Source organism: Prionailurus bengalensis, chromosome C2 (assembly GCF_016509475.1).
Source record: "Prionailurus bengalensis isolate Pbe53 chromosome C2, Fcat_Pben_1.1_paternal_pri, whole genome shotgun sequence".
In the NCBI taxonomy this organism is placed as follows: Eukaryota; Metazoa; Chordata; class Mammalia; order Carnivora; family Felidae; genus Prionailurus; species Prionailurus bengalensis.
The window spans coordinates 18627776-18652339 of record NC_057350.1 but is presented as its reverse complement, the minus strand read 5'-3'; the positions used below and the strand labels follow the sequence as shown (position 1 = coordinate 18652339).

The following is a 24564-nucleotide window of genomic DNA, read 5'->3' as shown; positions in this document are numbered from 1 at the left end:
AAAAAAAAAACCAGCATAGCTCACAGGGTTAGGCAAGAATAAAAATTAAAGTAATTAGACACACAAATGTATTCGTGGCTAGTTAAGTCCCTGACTTTTCACCATAATTAATTATAAGCATCGGTTCAATGTTCTATATTTTCTTTGTGGCATCTCAAACCTTAACATAAAAGAAAGGTATCTGAGTTCCTCTGCAAGTTTCCAACACATGCAATGCATGTGCTAACACAACAAGCATTACTAATGTGCTTCTGCAGGATTAGCAAATAAACTTTTTATGTAGCTCCCTTCATTTCTTTAAAAAAATTTTTTTTTCTTATTTTAGAGAGAGTGTGTGCGTGTGTGTGAGCGAGGGAGTGGGGAGAGAGAGACAGAGAGGGAGAGAGAGGGAGAGAGAATCTTAAGCAGGCTCCCTGGTCAGTGTGGAGCTCGATGTGGGGCTCGATGACCCATGACCTGGGTATCATGAGCTGAATCGAAATCAAGAGTCGGACGCTCAATCGACTAAGCAGGTGCCCTGGCCCCCTTCTTTTCTAAAATGCTTCCTGTTGCTCCCAAATAGGAGCAACAATTTTCTTGATTAATAAAAACATTTAGGTGACCAGAGCTACATTAATCAATTTTTAAAGCAGAAGCAAATCTAGACCTGTGTCAGTTACTGGTGAAGGAAACTGTCCTCCGTGCCTCCAAATCTTCCTAAATGACAGCTGCCCAGAACAATCGCTGTACAAATATGCACAGTATGCTCTAAACACACTCCTACATAAGACCCTTTCAACATACTGCAGATGCCCAAGTCTGTTAGGGTTCCCCCACGTCGTCGACAAACTTCCCCCACTCGCAGTGTAATGCAATGTTAATCCCTCTCTCCCACTTCAGGAATGCTTTATGGTATTTATCACAGTGTGCCTCTCCTTTGTGTTAAATACATATGGATACCGCATTCCCAGGGCAAAAGCACTTTCCTGAAAGGCAAGAAACACAATATGGTGCCCCGTAGCCTCCCTCCGGTTCTCCATGTTCATTACCTTTGGTTTAAGGCTCTGGGGAGGCTGCCCACCCCCTCCCGCTCTCTGCGGTGCTCCAGCCCACAGCCTGCTGAAGGAGTCCTCATTAGTGGCCGTGTTGTAACTCTGTGGCTCTGTCCCTGTAGCTAATGAGAATCCCAGGAAGGCAAACTAAATCGTATTCTCTTCCTCCAGAGCTCTGAATGAACAGCTATGAGGTCTGGCTACATAGGGGACCACCCCTGGCTGGCAGGCAGGTCAGATGAATCATCCTCAGAGATGGCGCACATCTCAAGACCTGCGAGTGAAGGAGAATAAGGCATCTGGAAGCAGCAGCGGGCTGGGGGATGAAGCAGGAAGATGTGCGCGCAGGGAGAGAGCTGAGCGAGGCAGGCACACGAGGCGGAGACAGACGGACAAGACAGAGGGGCAGACAGGGGCTGCCAGTTACCCACAACTCCAAGAACGCACGGCATACCTCTAACTCCAGGGGCCCCTCCTACAAGCCCCCATTTTTATTTTTATTTTCTTTTTTTAATTTTTTTTTTCAACGTTTATTTATTTTTGGGACAGAGAGAGACAGAGCATGAACGGGGGAGGGGCAGAGAGAGAGGGAGACACAGAATGGGAAACAGGCTCCAGGCTCCGAGCCATCAGCCCAGAGCCCGACGCAGGGCTCGAACTCCCGGACCGCGAGATCGTGACCTGGCTGAAGTCGGACGCTTAACCGACTGCGCCACCCAGGCGCCCCCAAGCCCCCATTTTTAAACATAAGCTCCTCTGCTGGCTTTATTTTCCTTCCAATTGAACACACCCAAGGAAAAGGCCCAGCTCAAATGCTCATTCACCAAAAACAGAAAACAAGAAACAAAGAAACAAAAACCCCACAAAACCCTCCCTGATCCCTTCAATCTCTGAATCCAGAGCATTTTATCTGACCATTTTCATCCGATCGCTTACCACTTTCTACCTTCTGTGACACTTATGGGTCTTTCTGCCCTATGAGAATACACATTCCTCGAAGGCAGGGACAACAGGATTCATCTTTGTGTTCCCTTCACTGTGGCCAACACTGGGACAGCACAGAAAGTGCCTGACAGGTACTTAATGGATATTTACTTATACCTATTATATATAATTAACCCTGCTTAAGTTCAAAATCCATGAATTGTAGGGAAATTCAGGATGTTTTAAACTCCCATCAGGTATTAGCAATGTGTCTCTTAATCTCAACAGTATACTATTACAGTTGGACAATGAGCATTTGAGAAAAATAAGCATCTCAGTGCCCTCCAATATTGTTCTGCCACGTGTGATGTGACAACTTATATAAAGAATAGCCTCAGATAAGAGGCAGTATGTGGGGCGCCTGGGTGGCTCAGTCGGTTAAGCGTCCGACTTCAGCCCAGGTCATGATCTCACAGTTCTTGAGTTCCAGCCCTGTGTCGGGCTCTGTGCTGACAGCTTGGAGCCTGGAGCCTGTTTCAGATTCTGTGTCTCCCTCTCTCTCTGCCCCTCTCCAGCTCATGCTTGCACTCTGTTTCTGTCAAAAATAAATAAACTTGGGGCGCCTGGGTGGCTCAGTCGGTTAAGCGTCCGACTTCGGCTCAGGTCATGATCTCGCAGTCCGTGAGTTCGAGCCCCGCGTCGGGCTCTGTGCTGACAGCTCAGAGCCTGGAGCCTGTTTCAGATTCTGTGTCTCCCTCTCTCTCTGACCCTCCCGCGTTCATGCTCTGTCTCTCTCTGTCTCAAAAATAAATAAACAAAAAAAAAATATTATTAAAAAAAATAAATAAACTTAAAAAAAAAGAGGCAGTACATTAATGTTAATAAATACAAAGTGAGAGAGAAGATGCACAGCAAGAATTAGAAGTCAGGCTCTTACTTAGACACTTTGGTTCCAGGAACCTGAAAAGTGGCCTACTCTCCAGGCCATAGAAATAGGTTTTATCTTTGAAAGCATATGTTATCAGTACATAAATTATTATTATTACTTTTTTAAAGAGACTTGAGGGGGCACCTGCGTGGCTCAGTTGGTTAAGCGTCTGACTTCGGCTCAGGTCATGATCTTGCGGTTTGTGGGTTCCAGCTCCACATCGGGTTCTGTGCTGACGGCTCAGAGCCTGGAACCTGCTTCAGATTCTGTGTCTCCCTCTCTCTCTGCCCCTCCCCCACTCGTGCTGTCTCTCTCAAAAATAAATAAACGTTAAAAAAAATTTAATAAAAAAATAAAAAAAAGAGTTGAAGCAATTCAAAAAATCAACAGCCAGAAGAGAAGAGTAGAAACAATCTTAGATCCACGTTAGAACGTGATATGGTAGCCTAAGTGTTTTTCCTCATTATCGAAAAATACCTTAAGACCTGGTCACCATCAGAACATTCTCATTCTACATTTTAAAAAACCTAAAGTCTCTCTTTCTCTATCAAAACTGGAAACATATTAATAATATTAATATTGATATGATTAATATATTAATCCAAAGATATGTTAAAGAAATTTTTTTAATGTTTATTTATTTTTGACAGAGAGAGAGAGAGAGAGAGAGAGAATGAGAATGAGCGGGGGAGGGGCAGAGAGAGAGGGAGACACAGAATCTGAAACAGGCTCCAGGCTCTGAGCTGTCTGCACAGAGGCCAACGCGGAACTCGAACTCTCGGACAGCGAGATCACGACCTGAGCCGAAGTCAGATGCTCAACCGACTGAGCCACCCAGGCGCCCCTAAAGATAACTTTTCAGTAGTCAAGTACATAAAGCTAGAAAAGACACTGACAATATATTTTTTTTCAACGTTTATTTATTTTTGGAACAGAGAGAGACAGAGCATGAACGGGGGAGGGGCAGAGAGAGAGGGAGACACAGAATCGGAAACAGGCTCCAGGCTCTGAGCCATCAGCCCAGAGCCTGACGCGGGGCTCGAACTCACGGACCGCGAGATCGTGACCTGGCTGAAGTCGGACGCTTAACCGACTGTGCCACCCAGGCGCCCCTAAAGTTTATTAAAGTATAAGATTAGAAAGTAAGAATAGAGGAAAGCTCTCTTTATAGAGAGGGGACATTGGAAAGTGAATGCCCCGACATTGATGGTATTTAAGAAGGCCAAGAACATGCTGTTACATATACAATATATAAAAATACTTCATGTATCTTTATATTATTTATTATAATATGTAATATAAATTATTATATATCATTTACATATATATCTTATGTATATATTTTATATTTATATATCTGACATATGTTACCAGAGCCCTGCAGAACTTTCTTCTATTTCCAACATTTAAAGCAAAGAGGGGAACTCTCCAAGTCCCTTCTGCAAACAGACCCCCAGGACAAATGATTAATGCCAAAAGTCCTGTTGACAAGACAGCTAAATTCCAAGTGATCAAGGATATTCAAGACCACAAAATCAAATGCAGCTAGGGAAAAGCTGAAAACAGAATTAACGGTCATAATAAAAAGAACTGCTACAAATTCTGAACATAAATGGCCTACTGTTCTTCTAGCCTATTAAATTTGGACATAAATTTATAACCAAATTCCCAAAGATATTTCTTTTTGGAAAAAAAAATGCTAGAAAGTATGTAACATTACTTAATAAAATTATGTTTTAAATATATTAAGTATGAAGTCAACAAATAACAGGATGCTTCGGTTTGTCTTAAATCGATTTACAGCTCTGCCGAGGGGACAAGCCACATATCTGCACGAGGGGCTGGCCAAACATAATGCAGACCTTGAAGGAGGCAGGATACAGCACGTGCATTCCAGACTCCCCCAGAAACCAGAGTGACTAGATTCTATCATTACTGCAGTTGAGTGACAGGTACCTGGGGCATCCAGTATACCATTCTTTCTGCTTTTATATGCACTTGAAATTTTGAATTAAAGGTAAAACAACAACAACAACAACAACAACAACAACAACAAAACTAGTCCAGTGGAAACAGAGTCCAATTTCTAAATCTACAAGTGAAAACACAAAGATCCAAACGGCATATGCACGAATGCAGTGGGCATGTATACCCATGAAACAAAGACTTGGAGACAGTCTCTCAGGACTGCTGATGCATACAGGCACATGCACCCCAATGTTTGTAGCAGCACTTTCAACAGTAGCCAAGTTATGGAAAGAGCCTAAATGTCCATCAACTGACAAATGGATAAAGAAGATGTGGTTTATATGTACAATGGAATACTACTTGGCAATGAGAAAGATTGAAATCTGGCCATTTGCAGCAACGTGGATGGAACTGGAGGGTATTATGCTAAGTGAAATAAGTCAGGCAGAGAAAGACAGATACCATATGTTTTCACTCACACGTGGATCTTGAGAAACTTAACAGGAGACCATGGGGGAGGGAGGGGGAAAAAAGTTACAGAGAGGGAGGCACACCATAAGAGACTCTTAAGGACTGGGAACAAACTGAGGGTTGAGGGGGGGTGGGTGGGTGATGGAGGAAAGTGGGTGATGGGCATGGAGGAGGGCGTTTGTTGGGGTGAACGCTGAGTGTTGTACGGAAACCAGTTTGACAATAAACTCTATTAAAAAAAAAAGAAACAAAGAATCGGAAACTCCATGGCAAAGTGGTAGGGAGGTAAACGGGAGACACTTCCATGTGAAAGCTTTCGCACACCAAGTTCCTTTTCAAAGAACATATCCAAGAGGAGACTAAGAAAAACACAGTAATGATTTCAGATGTGCCAGAGTCATTGCAAAGGTTTTACGTGCAGCCGAGAGCCTGCCGTCCTCAGCAACTGCTCCGTTTCACAGATCAAACTGATGGAGCCAGTCATCCACTACCGAAGTCAGTGCCATTTCTGAGCACTCAGAGTGCATTAATTCTAAGTTTAAAATAAGTTTTACGCTTCAGTATGTAAGCCAAAACAAAGTATGTCCCAGACAATACATTTCTGTCTCTGGATTAAATGTACTGATTTCTCCTTTTAAAGTCTTCCGAAATACAAAGAAAAAGCCTATGAAACTGCTCTCCACTCTAATTCTTTTAATAATGCTAGGGATATTGGGAACACAAGATCTAATTTAATTGAGAAAGAACTGGAAACCGAAAACGGTCTCTGCTTATGGTGTAACAAGGTGCTAAGGGGCAGCATACAGCTGATGAAACATGAGTGCAACAATGGAGGTGTGAGTGGCACTGGGTTTTCACAACGACGATCTTATGCAAAAGCCAGGGACGTAAAATGCAGGGCACCAGCCTATTTCCCAATAATCTGGCCCAAGTCTGCTTTCGACACTGGACATACCTTACAGAATATAGTATTATACTACAAAATTACATAGTATGCCTGCAAATGTGTAATAATTACCCATTTAAGAAAGTGCTACGTGAGAACAAGGACAAAAGTTAAATCAAACGTTAATTTGATTAAATGACAAATGCGTTAAAAAAAAAAAAATCCTGGGGCGCCTGGGTGGCTCAGTTGGTTAAGCGTCCGACTTCAGCCAGGTCACGATCTCGCGGTCCGTGCGTTCGAGCCCCGCATCAGGCTCTGGGCTGATGGCTCAGAGCCTGGAGCCTGTTTCCGATTCTGTGTCTCCCTCTCTCTCTGCCCCTCCCCCGTTCGTGCTCTGTCTCTCTCTGTCCCAAAAATAAATAAATGTTGAAAAAAAAAAATTAAAAAAAAAAATCCTAACTTGGTAGCATCTCTTTTATTTAGCTCTAAACCCTATGGTTTGTGCAAATAATCCTTACAAGTATACAAGCCATTAATGCATAAAACATATCCGTTCTCATAGACAGGCGGCCCGGATGCCTCTATTAGAAAACTGTCTGACCTCACATGAATTTTTGGATCTTTCAAATACTGAAACCACAAAGCATCTGCGCCTGTAATTTGTGGATCCATTTTAAGTCTACAGGGGTGGATGGAGCACAAAGCAAAATAATAATAACGGCCAAGAACCTGCCACAGCTTTACCACTTCACTGTGTATGCAGCACGTCCTCAAACCTGGTCAGATTAAAAGAATCACACGTGATGCTTGTGTGTTTAACTTAATTTTAATTCCACGCTATTGCAGAATCAAGGGTGAAGAATAATTCTTGCCTGGGAAACCCACGTTTGGTGACACGTTTTATAGAAGGAAGCCCGGCAAGGGAAATGGTTTTGTTCAACTTATCAAACAGGCAGATTTTGTTTTGTTTGGTGATCCTGTTAATTTGCAGACAAAACAGCTGTTCGTTTAGAGAAAGAAAACTAAAAAAAAAAACAAAACAAAACAGGGAACACATGTTGTTAGCTGTGGTTAACACTTAGGAAAAAGAGAGGATAACCCATAATTGAACTGAAGAGATTACAAGCACAGCCATATTCACCTGACTTTCCCATCGGGGAATCTCTGCCCCTGCTTGAGGCTGAACCTGTTCCAGACCCCCCCTCCAGAGACCTGCTCCCAGGTGAGTCAACCCCCTGCTCTCAGGCCTACCTTACAAAAGGTGCTCTGACTGGTAGGGATCCAGAGGACAGCAGGGCCTATGTTTTCACTTCTCTCCTTAAAAAAGGAGTAATAATGGTGGGGCTTGTATAATCTCTCATTTAACGGATGGTATTTAACTTGAACAGTCCACACCTGTAGGTTCCTATCACACAGCGAGGACACGCTCTAAGACTGGTTAGGCAGCTTTTCCTGGACCCTTCAGGTGTCGAGAGAGAAAAGGCTGGATTTGAAAGGTCTGTCCGGTGAAGCCCATGTTCCCCTTTCCTGGCACTTGACCCCTAGGGCTCCCTTATTGTATGATCTTCTCCACACCAGGATGATCCTTTACTTTACCTTTTCACGCTGACCTCTGGAACATCTGAATCTCCTTCTCTTCCTAATCCAACCTACCCTCAGATACAGGCCAAGTTTTCTTTCTTTTTTTTTTTTTTTTTAATGTTTATTTTTGAGACAGAGCATGAACGGGGGAGAGGCAGAGAGAGAGAGGGAGACACAGAATCGGAAGCAGGCTCCAGGCTCCGAGCTGTCAGCCCAGAGCCTGACGAGGGGCTCGAACTCATGGACCTCGAGATCGTGACCTGAGTCGAAGTCGGACGCTTAACTGACTAAGCCACCCAGGCGCCCCATGGCCAAATTTTCTAAAAGCATCTTGACCGAAGAACACTCATGCTGAAAAACAACCCCACAGCACTTATTTCCAGAATTAGACCTGAAATCCCCAGATTTCAAATCAAAACCTTCTACTTTCCAATTTTCTGAATTCTCAATTTATCCAGTTGTATATTTATAAGCGACTTAAGGAACCAAGCATGGTGTCTTGCCTCTCAGCCACACATGACACAAAATCCGACCCTGAACAGCACTCCGTAAATATTGGCTGAATTTGCCTGAATTAACTTTGGGAAGGAATGAGATTCTTTATTACACTTGCAATTAAAAAAAAATTTATACATTTATTTTTGAGAGACAGAGAGACAGAGCACAAGTGGGGGAGGGGCAGAGAGAGAAGGAGACACGGAATCCGAAGCAGGCTCCAGGCTCCGAGCTGTCAGCACAGAGCCTGACGCGGGGCTTGAACCCACAATCCGTGAGATCATGAACTGAGCTGAAGTCGGAGATGCTTAACCGACTGAGCCACCCAGGTGCCCCTACACTTCCAATTTTTTATTCTCCCATCCCGAAGCCTTCGGTTTAAGTAAAACAATGTTGTTGTTGTTGTTGTTTTAATCTTACTTCATTCAAAAGAAAAACAGGACAATAAAATCTAAAAATTGCAATAGTTGTTGTAGGCTTCGCTGTATATTTCGAGGGGAGTATTATCCTATGTCTGCTCTATTTATAAGACTCCTAGTTCCTTAGAAGAATCTAACGGTTGGGGTAATGTAACAGTTCATTAAGGCAAGTGGCCACTTTAGGCTGTTAAATGATGAATAATTCATACAGTTAGTTTCAAGTTGTTTCCGTGATGGCAGCACTTTCTGTGTCTAGCAGAGAACAGAGGAAAGGTCCTGCTTTCCACCACAGGACCACAGAGGAAAGTAATAATTGAGCGAGTATCTGTTGTGGTCAGCAACCCTTGCGGACGAACCAGCCCAAAACACGGTAGCTTCAAACAATAAGCATTTCTTAGCTCACACCGTTTCTGTGGGTCTGGAATCGGGGAGTGATATGGACGTTTATGAGGGCGCTGTTAAGATGTTGGCCATGGTCACACGAAGGCCCCACTTGGCTACGGGAAGCACCTCCAGCAGGTCCATTTTCGTGCCTGACAAGCCAGTGCCGGCTGTGGGCAGCAGGCTTGAGTTCCTCACCACACGTACATCTCCACGGTGCTGCCTGGGGGGTGCCGGGAAGGCGGCAGAGTCGGGGGACCCTAAGCTCACCCCGTCCCACGCTTACGACTAGATAACCACTCACGCCCAAGTCACATCCCCACGATACGGCAGCGGGCTTTACTGTAGCAAGTATGCAAGGTGGAAGTCACGGGGCTTCACGACCTACCCTCAAAAGTCACACGCCATCATTTCTCTGATGTCCTCCTGGTTGTGGGTGTCAGCCCCGCAGAGTATAGGAAAAGACTAGGCACAGCAGTGAGTGCAAGTTCCGCTGGAAGGCAGCCGGGAGGCTAGGTAGCTACCACGTAATCATTTAGAATTTCTCACTATTCTGTGGGTTAACTGGGCAATTCTCCACAGGGTGCTGCCGGCCAGACTACTGCAAAGAAGGCCGCAATGATGAACCAGGCCTTGCGTGCACAGCAGTAAATGGTACCACTCTCTGTTGTCTCTGCGTCTACGGACGCTGATCCCATCATGAGGCCCCACCCTCACGACCTCATCTAGCCCTAATTAGCTTCCAAAGGCCCTACCTCCAACTACCATCACCTTGGATGTTAGGGCTTCAACATATGAAATTGGGGGGGGGGGGGGGGGGGACAGATACAAACATTCAGTGCATTGCAGTCTTCAATACATATTTGATGAAGAAATGAAAGAAAATCCTCAAATAGTACTGACCATGTTAATAAAACAAACAAACAAAAAGGAAGTAAAGAAATGCAAAGATTTGAAGGGTAACTATTATGATTAGAGAAAACAGGGCATTTATGGGTACCAAGAATGGATGATTTGGGATAAAATACAGATGAAACAAATACTCAGCTTAAACCCCAAGTTTCAAACTATCTTCCCAATCAAACTGCATAAGGGGTTTTAACCAGGTACAAAAATAAAAGACTCAACTTTTACTTTATGTGCCTAATCTTGCTCTTGAACAAGGATATTGCTGAAGAAATCAGGAGGCAAAAATGACAATATTGATAACAAAACAACCAAGAGCAGGGAACACAAATTGAGAGGAACACGAGAATACGAAGGACATGGACTAGATAATTCCCCATCGAAATAATACTATTTGGGGGTGCCTGGGTGGCTCAGTCGGTTGAGTGTCCGGCTTCGGCTCAGGTCATGATCTCGTGGTTTTTGAGTTCAAGCCCCGCATCGGGCTCTGTGTCGACAGCTCAGAGCCTGGAGCCTGTTTCGGATTCTGTGTCTCCCTCTCTCTCTGACCCTCCCCCGCTCGTGCTCGGTCTCTCTCTCTCTCTCTCAAAAATAAATAAACATTAAAAAAAAATTTTTTTTTTAATAAAAAAGAAATAATACTATTTGACATGTGACATTAAACGAAGCATCAACACATACACTGTGCAGCTATACACGCAACCCATTAGAAGAATAAATTTAACAAGTGAGTTAAATTGGTTAGCAAAAGGTCAAAATGAGGTCATGGTCATGAGTTCAGTCGGTTTCGTCTTGTCATCGGACCACAGACTGCTAACAGCTGCCTCTCCGAATCAGCCAGCTGTCTCTAAAACATCTGTGTTTTGGTCACAAGAGGGACTGAGAACATAAAGAAAAAAATTACTCATCGCTATCAGGAGAAAAATAATCAGGAAATGAGTAGCACTGTAAACGGTAACTAATAGTATTGGTTTCTGCTTATGTTTTAAAAAAAGGCATTTGGACAATGATAGATGTCAGAATACAGTGGATAAATATCTTCGTGATGCTGAACAAATAATGCCATTTCTAACTCTAAACTAAGCCATTGTTCAATAAGCAGTTAGAAATAACCAAGATAATGGTCATCCAACAAAAATAATAATATAGGAATAGAGATACTTTGGTGGAAGGATTCGTTATCAACAATGAACCCAGTTAAAGTCAGAACCTGCTGGGGCGCCTGGGTGGCTCAGTTGGTTAAGCGGCCGACTTCGGCTCAGGTCATGATCTCGAGGTTTGTGAGTTCGAGCCCCGCGTCGGGCTCTGTGCTGACAGCTAAGAGCCTGGAGCCTGTTTCAGATTCTGTGTCTCCCTCTGTCTGCCCCTCCCCTGTTCATGCTCTGTCTCTCTCTGTCTCAAAAATAAGTAAACGTTAAAAAAAATTAAAAAAACAAAAAAAAAGAACCTGCCACTGTGATTATTATGGCAATGAAACAGACTGTAGTATTACAACTTCGAAAATAATAAATTACTGTAACTTATAAACCCTGTGAGGAGACAGAAAAATTGAGGAGATAGAAAATTGTGAATATTTCTCTTGGCGTTCCTAGCAAGAAAAAAAAAAAAAAACATTCAATACTGCCTAAAACAAAAACATGGGAGTCAAAAAAAGGAATAAAGGAAAAGAACTATTTTCCAACAATACGGAAAAAATTCAATCCTACAAAAGAGAACTATTCTTTACTTCAAATTATAAAAGCAAACTATCAGAACACCTACAAAGCGAGAAGTGGCAGGAAGACCTTAAAACATCAATGAGGAATATTCCGGATAGTTCAGGATGCACCACTCAATAAGAAAACGCCAAACGCTGTTTAAAAGTTCTGAGTGACCATCTCTCTAACCTCCCACGGTTTCTCAAAAGCCAGTTACAGTCGTGATACACTATGAATTCTCTCAGCTGCCTACTCTCCAAGCCTATAACTTGTCTAATGCACTGCATCTTTCTAAGTCCGTTATGTTGGGACTATGGCCATTCTTCTATTTCATCCCCATGCCACTCACTCTTCACCCTTTTCCTGGCAAAAGCCCCTCTCCCCGTTCCATCTGGTTGGGATGTCAAACAGGCCACATGCCTTCAAGGCCAAGGTGGACCAGTCCCAGTCTACAAGCACTGAGTCCTTGCAGATACGGTAACTGACACACAGGTAGGTCCTGCTTTTTTGGTCCAACCAGAAATCCTCCTTGGAATTATAATGCATAATGGCAGAACCAAGCTGGGAAACCAAGCTAAGACAACACACTCCCTGGGCTACTGGCTGCCATCTTCCCTGGCCTCCTACAGGAAGCCCATCTTAGTAGGAGAAAATAAAGTGAACACACCAAAGAAAGGATAAGCAGAAAACAAGAGAGACCCCCAACAGAGAAATTGCAGGCAGCACTGAATCTCAGTGCCCATATCAAAGGACCCACTTTTTAGATGCCTTTTCAAAAAAATTCTGTAAGCTAACCACACCCCAAAATCCTTCCCATCTGTGACAGAAAATATTCTCCATGTGTAAAATGTTTAGTGGGTTTCTGTCACCTGGCAACAGAAACTGCCTAATTAACCCACCCTTACAATTTTCCCATCTTTTCTTCCTTCTAAGACTCCACCTTATCCCCTGGATCTCATCCCTACTTGATTCCTATAGATACCTGAGCCTAGTTTTCTTTTAGTGGACATCTACCCTCCCCCCTAAGTTTAGCTTAGGCTTCTCTTGGCTTTTAAGTTAATTCCCTTTAAGAAAACACCAAAGACACAACAAAAAGCAAAGCCTTTTCTCTTTTCCTTGAATTGCCCTCAAGCTCTCTGCCTCTAGGTCTTTCCTCAAAGAGTTCACAGATGTCCTCACCATCCATTCATGTTATTCTTCCTGTAACTTCTTGCAAATTGACCTGTCCCAGGCTCTTCCACTGAAATTGTTATCATAAAGATCAACAATGACCTGTATGCCAATTACAAGACTGTTCTATTACGAAACAATACCTGTGACTTGGAAATGGGCATGAGAAGGGGTGCCTGGGTGGCTCAGTTGGTTAAGTGTCCTACTTCGGTTCAGGTCATGATCTCACGGTTTCGTGGGTTGACAGCTCAGAGCCTGGAGCCTGCTTCGGATTTTGTGTCTCCCTCTCTCTCTGCCACCCCCGCCCCCCACTCACTCTCTGTCTCTGTCTCTCAAAAATAAATAAACGTTAAAAAAAAAAAAAAAAACTAAAAAGAAATGGGCAAGAGAGATTACTGGGTGTCTCAGCAGTGACATGCAGGTGTGGTTTTTGAGAGCCAGGGGCGGGAGGGGAAAAGATCTGATTCTACAGGGTGTATCTTCTGAGTAACTTGCGGCTGCAACTGACTGGGCTACTTTACAGCTCTGTAAGGGCAGATGATGTAGACATCGGACAGCAGTGCAAATGTTTCCTGTCCCATGCAATGCCAGTCAGATGGGTCCCCTTCGTAGACCTGCACATGAGCTCTGTGCGGAAAGGAACTTAAATCTCTTCTGGTCAATCTGAACCAGTTTTAGCATCTTCCAGGTCACCTCATTCATTAATGAACTGAATAAAATGTTTGATGTGTGTTCATTTTGCAAGAGCCAAGCTTCTGCACTGTCAAAACTTATACTTCAGCCTTTTGGTCTACATCACACTTGCACTTATCATTTCCTTCATGTAGAAATTAACCTGGCCTGACTTCCTGCACATGACAGCTCCCAGTTCTGTTCCTAGGTCTCTGGCCACTGCTCCTCCTCCACGGATGGATGGCGTTCTTTCACTTGTTCTCCTTAAATGGTGCAATTTAGCAAGCTTCTTCTCCAGATTCTTCCCCAGAGGCATCATAAGGGTAAAATGAGAGCAAGCACTTAGCAAGGTAGCTTAGCACCTTGTTAATGCTCAGTAAAAGTTAGCTGGTATTAGCATCATCAACATTGTCGGTTTTTAAGTTGCTAAAAGTATTCCACAAGCCCTCCTCTCTCCCTAGATCCCCCTTTTAAAAGAATATTTAAATGTTTATTTTTGAGAGAGAGAGAGAGAGAGAGAGAGCGCGCGCAAGTGGAAAGGGGCAGAGAGAGAGGAAGACACAGAATCCGAAGCAGGCTGCAGGCTGTAGGCTCCAAGCTGTCAGCACAAAGCCTGACATGGGGCTTGAGCTCACAAAAGGTGAGATCCTGACCTGAGCCAAAGTCGGATGCTTAACCGACTGAGCCACCCAGGCGCCCCACTCTAGATCCCCCTTTAAGAACAAGTCATGTGTGCCACGTATCACAACCTCCTTAAGCGCCCAGAGATACATGTTTGAGGGAGCGAGAGACCATTGGACCCTCAAAAGGTATTCATATAATCCCCTTGCGATAAAATATTTCTAATGAAAGATGTATTAAAAATGCCCCCCAAACAAGCCTTCCTCCCTGATTCCCAATCACCAGTAAGGTTCTGGTGGAAGGTCTGGGGGGGACTCCTTACCTCTGCTTCCCTCTCCCACTTGCAGATGATGGGATTTGAGACCCTTTAAGCCCAGACTCACTAGTGGCATGAGGCAGCGGGGAGGGCCACACAGTTCAATGGAAATATAATGGAAATATACTTCTATGTAATTTTAAATTCCCTGGCAGCCACATTAAAAAGTAAAACAAACAGGTGAAATTCATTTTAATAACATAGCATTTACAATTTAAAAACATACACATGGTGTTTAAGTCAGTATATACAAAATATTTCAACATGAAATGGTATGAAATTAATGTGGCATTTTATATTCTTTTTTCATGTAAATCTTTAAAATACAGTATTTATCTTACACTTCCAGAACACATTAGTTTGGACTAGCCACACTGGCAATGCTCAACGGCCACATGTGGCTAGTGGTTACCTTACTGAACAGCATCTAGTGGGGAACTGAGAATCTAGATATAGGGTCAGAGTGACAAAGCATGACTTTTTGAAATGCAAATCTACAATCCTTCCCCTTCTTTAAAAATAAATAAATACTTCCAATGACTTCCTGCAGTTATGGAGAAAAACCAATTCATTAAGAGGCTCACAAGTCAAAGGTTCTGGCCCTTTCGTACTTCTATGGACTAATGTTTGTTTAAACCACCTTAAGTCTCTGGCCTGCGCACATCATTTTAGAAGACCTCTGTGGGTAGTGAGGTGAGACAGGCAAATCATACCAGAATTGTGAGACAAACGAGAAACAACCAAGAAGCTTACTTACTCTCCAGTCCCATAGCCACAACAATCTGGGACCCAGAGGTCTGGGACCCAGAAGAACTACCCTGTGGCTTAGCCCTGGAACAAAAAACAGACTAAGACAAGAAGTGAAGCTAGACATTAGTGGGATCGTTAAGTGGTGTGGGAGCGAATAAGGGTTGTTCTCAGGGTCGTGAAAAGTAATTTTTACAGGGTCATCATACAAATGCAAAAGCATGTGATTACTCAGAAGTGGCAGTAACGGAGGAAAACTTTAGACGCAAACTATGACGCGTCATCAATTAGCCATTCAACCGAAAAAGATGATGTGGTCAACATCATTAACAGAGTCTGAATTCTAGCCTTAAAAAAAAAAAAAATTAATCTAACATTCCGAATGCATAATCTCTATGTGTATCAAGAGAAGTGAAATGATATGAAAAACCTATAAGCATGCACAGAGTTCCAACTTATCCAACTCATAACTCATTACAAAACTGAACTAGAGCATACTTACTTAACAGCACAGAGGCTCCAGCAGGGAACCCAGAATCTAGATGTAGGGCCAGAGTGATAAAGCAAGAGGATGACTTTTTAAAATGCAAAGAGGAACTCTTTCATAGAATATGAATATTATTTTTCCAAAATGTATATTTTAGAAATGCCATATCCGGGCAAAAGTTAATTTCTTATCAATCCCTAATAAATGCTTTTTTTTTTAATTAAAAAAAAGTTTTTTAACATTTATTTATTTTTGAGAGAAGGAGAGAGAGAGAGAGAGAGAGAGAGAGCAGAGGAGGGGCAGAGAGAGAGGGAGACACAGAATCTGAAGCAAGCTCCAGAATCTGAGCTGTCAGCACAGAGCCCAACGCCAGGCTTGAACTCATGAACCGTGAAATCAAGACCTGAGCCGACTGAGCCACCCAGGTGTCCCTTAATAAATGCTTCTAATAAGAAATATAATAGACTTAAATATTAGTGACTTTTACTTAAATTAGAAGAATTATCCTTTTACAGCATGGTTCATACTTCTTCAAGATACAAATGACTTGATATGTAATATATTGTGATGATATGGATGCAGTTTTGCTTCTCAAAACAGAAGAGTTAATATTTAGAGACTGTCCTTCCTTGGAGTGCTACCAAAAAAATTGTGTATGTATGTAAAAAATTACATATTTTTTTTTAAATTTTTTTTTTCAACGTTTATTTATTTTTGGGACAGAGAGACAGAGCGTGAACGGGGGAGGGGCAGAGAGACAGGGAGACACAGAATCGGAAACAGGCTCCAGGCTCTGAGCCATCAGCCCAGAGCCTGACGCGGGGCTCGAACTCACGGACTGCGAGATCGTGACCTGGCTGAAGTCGGACGCTTAACCGACTGCGCCACCCAGGCGCCCCAAAAATTACATATTTTAATACAAATATTATTAACAATACACACACACACGTACACATACTTCATTAAATACTCATTTTGGATCCAAAAAGACTAAAGGAAATTTTCTAGTACATAAAAGAATACAACAAAGAAAATGTTGCCAGGTTATCTGCTGTTTCTATGAAGGATAAGGAAGTGTTGCCAAGAGGCATAAGACTAATTCCTTTAAATGTTCTTAAAACACAAACAGCCACATAACCTAGAATAGGTAATTGTCTGGAAGCGTGGGATAAAATGTCTTGGACTCCAGTTTTTAAATTTTTTTTTATGTTTATTTATTTTTGAGAGACAGAGAGAGAGAGAGAGAGAGAGAGAGAGACAGATTGTGAGCGGGGGAGGGGCAGAGAGAGAGGGAGACACAGAATCGGAAGCAGGCTCCAGGCTCTAGGCTGTCAGCACAGAACCCGATGCAGGGCTCAAACCCATGAACTGCAGGATCATGACCTGAGCTTAAGTCGGACGTTTAACTGACTGAGCCACCCAGGCACCCCCAAACTCCAGTTATTTTAAACTGAATTAACAAGGAAAGAATACCCTATACAATTATAGAAAGTAAACTAGAAAAATTACAAAAAGGATGAAAATCTTTATGAATGCTTCCTGAAAGCACCGTTTTTATAAGAAAAAGAAGGAAAACCATATATCCTTCTTTGTTATAAGGATAAATCAGGAACAATGAAAATGTTTATCAACAGAGGACAAGGGCAACTTTTTAAGAGTTTCTAAGTTTTAGCAATGTGAATGTTTCATGTTTTCAAGACATAAAATTAATAAGGAGGGAAAAACTAAAATTGAAGATAAACAGAAGTAAAATATACCAAACGGGTAACATAAATAGGGAAAATTAATTCTACCAACTTTTAAATACATTATCTTGGGGCGCCTGGGTGGCTCAGCTGGTTAAGTGACCAGCTCTTGATTTCAGCTCAGGTCATGATCTCATGGTTCATGAGTTGGAGCCCCACATTGGGCTCTGTGGTGACAGTGTGGAGTCTGCTTGGGATTCTCTGTCTCTCTCTCTCTCTCTGCCATTCCGTCAAGCTCTCTTTCATTCTCAAAAATAAATAAATAAACTTAAAAAAAACCCACAACATTATCTGTAAATCTGTAAAGTCATAATGAGATACATTCTAAAGATAAATGGAGTGCCAAGATACCTTAAACTTTACTCAGTTGGTTTATTGATGGTTGTAATATGATAGCATAATTAAAAAAATTTTTTTTAATGTTTATTTATTTTTGAGAGAGAGAGAGGGAGCGAGTGGGGGAGGGGCAGAGAGAGAGGGAGACACAGAATCAGAAGCAGGCTCAAGGCTCGGCGCTGTCAGCACAGAGCCCGATGTGGGGCTCGAACTCAAAAACCAGGAGATCATGACCTGAGCCGAAGTCGGACACCCAACTGACTGAGCCACCCAGGCGCCCCTGACATCCTAATTTTTTAAAAAATTTATACATATTATATATGGCAAAGCAAGTAAATATATTAGCATAGTGAGGGGCGCCTGGGTGGCTCAATTGGTTAAGCGCCCAACTCTTGTTTTTAGCTCAGGACATGATCCCAGGGTTCATGTGTTGGAGCCCCGCATTGGGCTTTGCGCTGACAACACGGAGCCTGCTTGGGATCCTCTGTCTCCCTCTCTCTCTCTGCTCCTCCCCCACTCGCTCTCTCAGTCTCTTTCTCTCAAAATAAATAAACTTAAAAAAAAAATAGTATAGTGGATCATTAGGAACCAAGATCGTTACTACAAGAGACAAAACATAAATATTTAAGAAGTTAAAGTAAAAAAAAAAAAACACCGAACGCGTGTGACCCCACAAGAATCGCTGGCTCTCAGAAGGGACTTACTTCTTGGCAATACTGCAAGATGTCTTCCTTGGTGCCGATGCACGTTTTGGTCCCCGATGGATCGGACTCCCACTTCCCATTCTGCACGTTCATGTGCATGTTCAGCTTGCCACAGAACATGGCAACCTGGGGTTCCGCAAGCAAGCCAGCATTGCCGTCAGTGGGCACCTAAAAAAAGAAGTTTAGGTTAGTTATCCAAATCCACAGCTCCGCGGATGGGGTTGGGGAAGGGTGGTACATGGCACAGAGCGGTACCAAAAATAGTTTATTCTCGCTTTCGGAGATTCCTCCAAGCAGGGATTAGCCTTGCCTTCAACGTTCCTTTGAGTGAAGTAGAATGTGTGTTACCTTCATCTCCAGCCACCTACAATATAGTGCTTTTTTCACACTGAAACACAGGAATTAACAAGACGGAGAAGAATGTATTCACTGAAAAGTGTATGCGATTCCCCACAGCAGATTTTGCCGTGCCTCTTGAAAAGGTTCTGAAAATAAAATAAGGTGTTTTTCTGAAATAAATATAATCACCCTGAAGGAAACCATATTTTCCTAATTATCTCCAACGGACTCACACAAAGAACAATGCCAAGTCCCTGCCTGATGACCAGGTCTAAGAATAAGGTTGTACAGTGCCTCCTGGAGCAGACGCCATGGTGTTAGTGTGCTTATTAGCTAGCAAGTGGACATTACGATCGTTTGAACATAAAAACTACTGTAGAATTTGCCATGCACAAATGTGACTGAATATGTCAGCCATTCCAATGGTTTTCCCCAGAAGATTCTCTGGTTATCACTCTCTCAGGTCTTAAGAATAGATTAAGGGTGCTCGAGTCTCATCTCCCCAAATTTGCTATGGAAGGATGCAAACTCTCCGAGTCTTGCCAGAGTATCTGCTGTGTAGTAAGCTCTTAGTAGGTCTTGGCCATTACCACTGGAGGCAATATACCATTTGCCCAAAATAAAGGAAAAGGTTGCCCTTCTGTATTTCCAAAGCCTTCTGTGCACAGGTATTACCTTCACATAAACATTAAAAAATTTTTTTTTCATATAAATATTTTAAAAAGGGAAAATGGACGTTCTGAAACTCCAAGAAGAGAGATAACAGCGAGGGATAAAAAAATAAATAAATCCACAGGAGTAAAAGCGTTATTTGAAACCAGGGAATCAAAAGACACATTAAGCAAAGTAATTCCTCCTTTGTTAAAGCCAGCTGCTGAGGAAGCGTGTGAGACCCGTGTCGAGAAGAGTTAACTGCCACCAGAAGCCATTCATGCAGCCAAGGACTGGAGGATTCTATAATAAAGCGTATCATTTCTAAAAATTGTTCACAGGAGGGAATAAAAAACAAAATACTAAAATTGCACTGAGAGATTTCAGTTAAGAAATAGCTTCTTGACATTTCTTCCCACAGAAATGTAAAAATAGACCAAACATCTGTCCGTTCTAGTCATCTTCATATATATTTTGTCCAACCACAGCAGAAGATCTGTTGTTTAAAAAAGAAAAAAACAATCTTGCACTGAACCCAGCTGAGACCCATCACAGACCTGAGTGCAAGAGCTCCTGGCAGAATCTCTAGAATCATATTTCAGGTAACATTTTCTCCATGTCTAATTGTACTCTGTAAGGCATACCAAACAGAATTTGGCCTCGACATTGCCAGATGGAACAAAACAGCAGCTGAGGCCACGGCATCGGGTCATCAACAAGAAGAGCTGGGCCCCTTGCACACCTCCCACAATTTCTAAGCCGGAACCTGGGAGGCTCATTCTCCAACAGATGCAAAAAGCAGTCTAAGGAGAATGCTCCACAAAGTTAAGTTTCACAGCTTTCCTGACGGCATAGGAGGAAGTTCAAAACCTTGATTCTAAAAATCAGAATACAAATTTTGCCAATTTTTTTGAAGTAAGGAGGAAGATAATGACACTGCAAGAAAGGCAAACAATAATCAGGCACCTATAGGTAAGGCCCTGTATTAGAGACTATGAAGGTTATAAAGATATTTTTAATATATAAAATTTACTTATTCGTACGTAAAATATAAGCCTCGCCTTCAGGGCATGTACAATCTAGTAATGAAATCACCACTGGATTCCCCATGATACTTTACTCTGCTCCAACTCATTCCTTGTCCCCAAGATCTCCAGTCTGAGCAGAATCTTGGTAACTTATCTCTAACTGAAGAGAGAGACTATTGATCCCCCAGCACAGTTGGTAATTATTTTATTGAATGAATTTCCCCCTTGCTGGCTCAAAATTTCTCTGTACCTCAGACTCTCCACAATCTGTTCACTACAGGCTTCTACATCCTCGCCAGTAAAAGTGCCCTTCATTCTGTACCTTCTCCTCAAGAACACTTCAGGGCCACTTTCTCTCCCTGTGGCAGCCGGCCTCCAACAAGGCCCCCAAGGATCCCTGCCTCCTGGTGTTCAAGCTCTTGTCAGTGCTATCCCCTAATGCGTAGAAGTCTGTCTGTGCAACAAATAGAATATGGCAAAAAGTAATATGTGACTTTCAAGGAAAGGTCAAAAAAGGCACCCCGGTGTCTTTCTTGCTCTCTGGGATCCCTCGCGTTGGGAGAAGGTCAGCTGCCATGTTGTGCTGACATTCAGGCAGCTCTACGGAGGGGCCCACGTAATGAGATGTGGAACCAAGGCCTCCGTGTCAACAGCCTACAGCCACATCAAGCCTTCATGATTGCAGTCCTGGCTGGCATGACTGAAACCTGGAGCCAGAACCACCCAGAAGACACTCCCAAATTCCTGACCCACAGAAACTGAGAGACTGAATGTTTGTTTTGTTTGTTTTTTTTTTAAATCATTAAGTTTGGGGTAACCTGCTACACAGCAGCAGATACCTAACAAGCTCTTTCTTTTCCAGCCCCACGAGGCATCCACAAATAGCCTTTGATCTCCTCTACTGAAAAAAGCAAACGACAAAAAAAAAAAAAAAAAAAAACCAACAAAAAAACCCCCACAAAACTTCCTCCATTCTCTTATCCTCCAGAGCAGAGGGTGAATAAAATTTCTTCTGCTGGGGGCCAGATAGTAAATATCTTACGTTTTGTGAGCCAGTCTGTGCTGTGACGACTCAACCCTCGGACAACACGCAAATGGGTGTGGCTGTTTCACAACAAAACTGCATTTACAAAGCAGGCAGTCCGCCAGATTCGGCCAACGGGCCGTCATTCCCCTGTCCCTTCTCTAGAAGAACTATCTTCCTCCCATTTCTTCCAACAAATTGTATGAGCTGGTGATTTCAACACTCACCGACACCACCTCCTCGCCTGCCCCGTAGACCCCCTGCTGTCTGCTTTACATTCCACCCATCAACTCAGATTGCCTTCTCAAAGGTTGCGTAGGACCTCTGCAGAAACCAGATAGGATTTTTCTTCAGTACCTGTTGCTTTTCAACTTCTTTGCCATTGACGAATTCTTCCTTGTGAGTCTTTTCCCTCGGACTCTGTTGGAATGATCCGAGGTCTCCTTACCCCTTTGATTATCCCATTACTAACTCACAAGCCTGCAATTCCATAGCAGAAGACATTCCTAAAGACAGGGGGGCGTCGCTTCTCTTCTACCTTCCTTACAAAAGTCTTCATGATCTCTTTGAACCCCTCGCTGCAGAGAGGCGACTCTAATGCAACCACAACAGTTGTAAAGGACAGCAATTAACATTTCTTTATGAGGACCCAACACGGGCCGGGCACTGAACTAGTTCTGGGAACAAAGCGGTAAATCAGGCCAAGTCCTTGCCTTGACAACAGGGTGTCCACCCACCCCAGTTGGCCTGGGACTGTGGGGTTTCCAGGATGCAAGACTTTTAAGTGCTGAAACTGGGAAAGTCCCTGGCAGGCTGAGACAACGTCATCCTACGGGACAAACACATTGAGTAGATGTGTTTCCTTTGTTCCTACCTTGACTTCTTCTTTTTTATTTCTTCCATTCTGCACTTCGTCATCCTTCCCTCTTTCTGACTTTATAGTTGTTTTGAGGCCATCGGCGTGTGTTTGCACAAGCCCACTACCAAATGGTGGTAATCTTTCTCACATCTCAAATGAATGGATTATGGCTCTATCATATTACTGGAAAACATTTTTAATTGCCTTATGATCTCTTTCATTGAACAACGGCAGTTAAGGCCAGAAGATACGTGTTTCAGTTCCTTTTGGATTTTCCATTAGATGAGATCTAATCTTTTTTTTTTTAATATGCATTTATTTATTTTGAGAGAGAGAAAGAGCAAGCAGGGGAGGGGCAGAGAGAGGGAGACAGAGGATCTGAAGAAGGTTCTATACTGACAGCAGAGAGCCCAATGTGGGGCTTGAACTCACAAACCACGAGATCGTGACCTGAGCCAAAGTCGGATGCTTAACTGAGCCACCCACATGCCCCCAGATGAGATCTAATCTTAACTTTAAAAAATAACTATGGTGAGTCATGACCATTAACATGCTCCATTTGCTGACGGTGGACATTGTTTAATAGTTCAAACTGATTCCTCAATAATTAGGGCAAATTATTATACTAGAAATTACAAAATTGGCGGTATGTATACATCTGTTACATTTGACATTACAAGAGGCCCTTCACAAATTAATACTCAATTCACAGAAACACGTTTCTCGGGCAAAAATTCTCTCCCAAAGCAATACCAGCTGTGTACGGGATCACAGCAATTAGCTGGGAAATGCAAACAGAACAAGAAGCTTTTCTCTTCTTATCGAAGCCCACCTGCAAAGAATTCCATGTTTTAAGTAACATTTTCCTGGCTCTGTTAATTAAAAGAAGAATGACCCATAAGGATCCTCACCTGCATTAAATAACGGATTTAAGAAACAAAGCCCGGCTGCCAAAAGCAGTCCCCTCTCTGGTATCCAGCCAGAGGGAAACCATCGCCAGCCAAGATGGTCACACAGGAGAGAATACTGAGCCATCATCTAAGGGCCTGACAGTTTTACTCAAATCCCTTTTTCTGAATGAAGCCTTAAAAAGTGGCTTATTAAATTATACACAACGCCCAATTCAGGACCTGTTAACATGGGCAGTCTTAACACTGAAATCATCTGGTCCTAGAGGAAGTCATTTGCTGCCAGTGAAAATGCATATTCTGTCAAAGTCATCCTAAAATAAATATTCCTCCTTTTGGGGTGCCTGGGTGGTTTAGTCGGTGAAGTGTCCAACGCTTGGTTTTGGCTCAAGTCATGATCTCAAGGTCTGTGGGTGCAAGCCACATGTCGGGCTCTGCACTGATGTGCAGAGCCTGCTTGGGGTTCTCTCTCTCTCCTCCCCCCTCTCTCTCTGCCCCTCCCCTGCATGTGCACACACTCTTCTCTCAAAGTAAATAAACAATTAATTAATTTAAAAAAAAACTTTACTCCTTTAAACAGAAAAGAAATACAAAATTCTAGTAGATAGGAAATACAGCCACTTAAATAATGATTATATTTTAATTTTGTTTTCATTTGAACACTAAGGTAACTTAAGGTTACTTTGTGGAAATCCAAGGTAACACCTACAAGACTGGAACCCTGGCATAATTGGCCATTCGTGGTGCACGCATTTCTGAGAGACTGAAAATGAAGATAATTCTTGTAAATGGAATGACTTTCCACTGACATCATAAGACCAGAGACGCTTTCCCATGGGAAAACAGTGTTCGGTGACAATGAACAAAATAACTGGCTAAAACAAAGGTGCATCCACACGCTGCCTCAAAAGCAACAGCCTGTCACAGAATGTCTGAACGACAGAGACCTAACGACCTAAAAATGCTGTAAATCTTTTAAAAACAATCCTTGGCTACCAGAAAAATACTGTAGGGCCTTAATATATAGGATCCTGAAGTGAAAATGGACTTTCAAAGCAAGTTAGCTAGAAAAGGGGTTTAAAAGGGCTTACAGGGAAATTAAACAGAGAGAAACATATTTACCTAGTTTAGCCCATCGGTGGAGGTGAACCTGGAAACCTACACCAAGAACTGATGGACATTGCAAGGGCAAAGCCAGCTTCTCCAACAAGGTCCCCTGCAGTCTTTCACACCGGGTGTTCCCTTTCCCAAAAAAGTCTCTCTCTTTATT

At 42.8% G+C, this 24564-nt stretch overlaps 2 protein-coding genes across 9 annotated transcripts in view; one reads left to right on the top strand and one right to left on the bottom strand.

Annotated features, from left to right (window-relative positions):
• LOC122490938 (atherin-like) overlaps window positions 1–24564 on the top strand; it is a 97903-nt gene that overhangs the window by 4719 nt on the left and 68620 nt on the right. The window lies entirely within an intron of this gene.
• Window positions 1–24564, bottom strand: part of LOC122491270 (amyloid beta precursor protein) — a 279513-nt gene that overhangs the window by 197328 nt on the left and 57621 nt on the right. For all 8 annotated transcript variants that reach the window (XM_043593800.1, XM_043593801.1, XM_043593802.1 and 5 more), the window contains exon 2: window positions 18486–18653. In XM_043593800.1, coding sequence (XP_043449735.1) covers window positions 18486–18653 — 168 coding nt within the window. The remainder of the gene's footprint in view (window positions 1–18485; window positions 18654–24564) is intronic.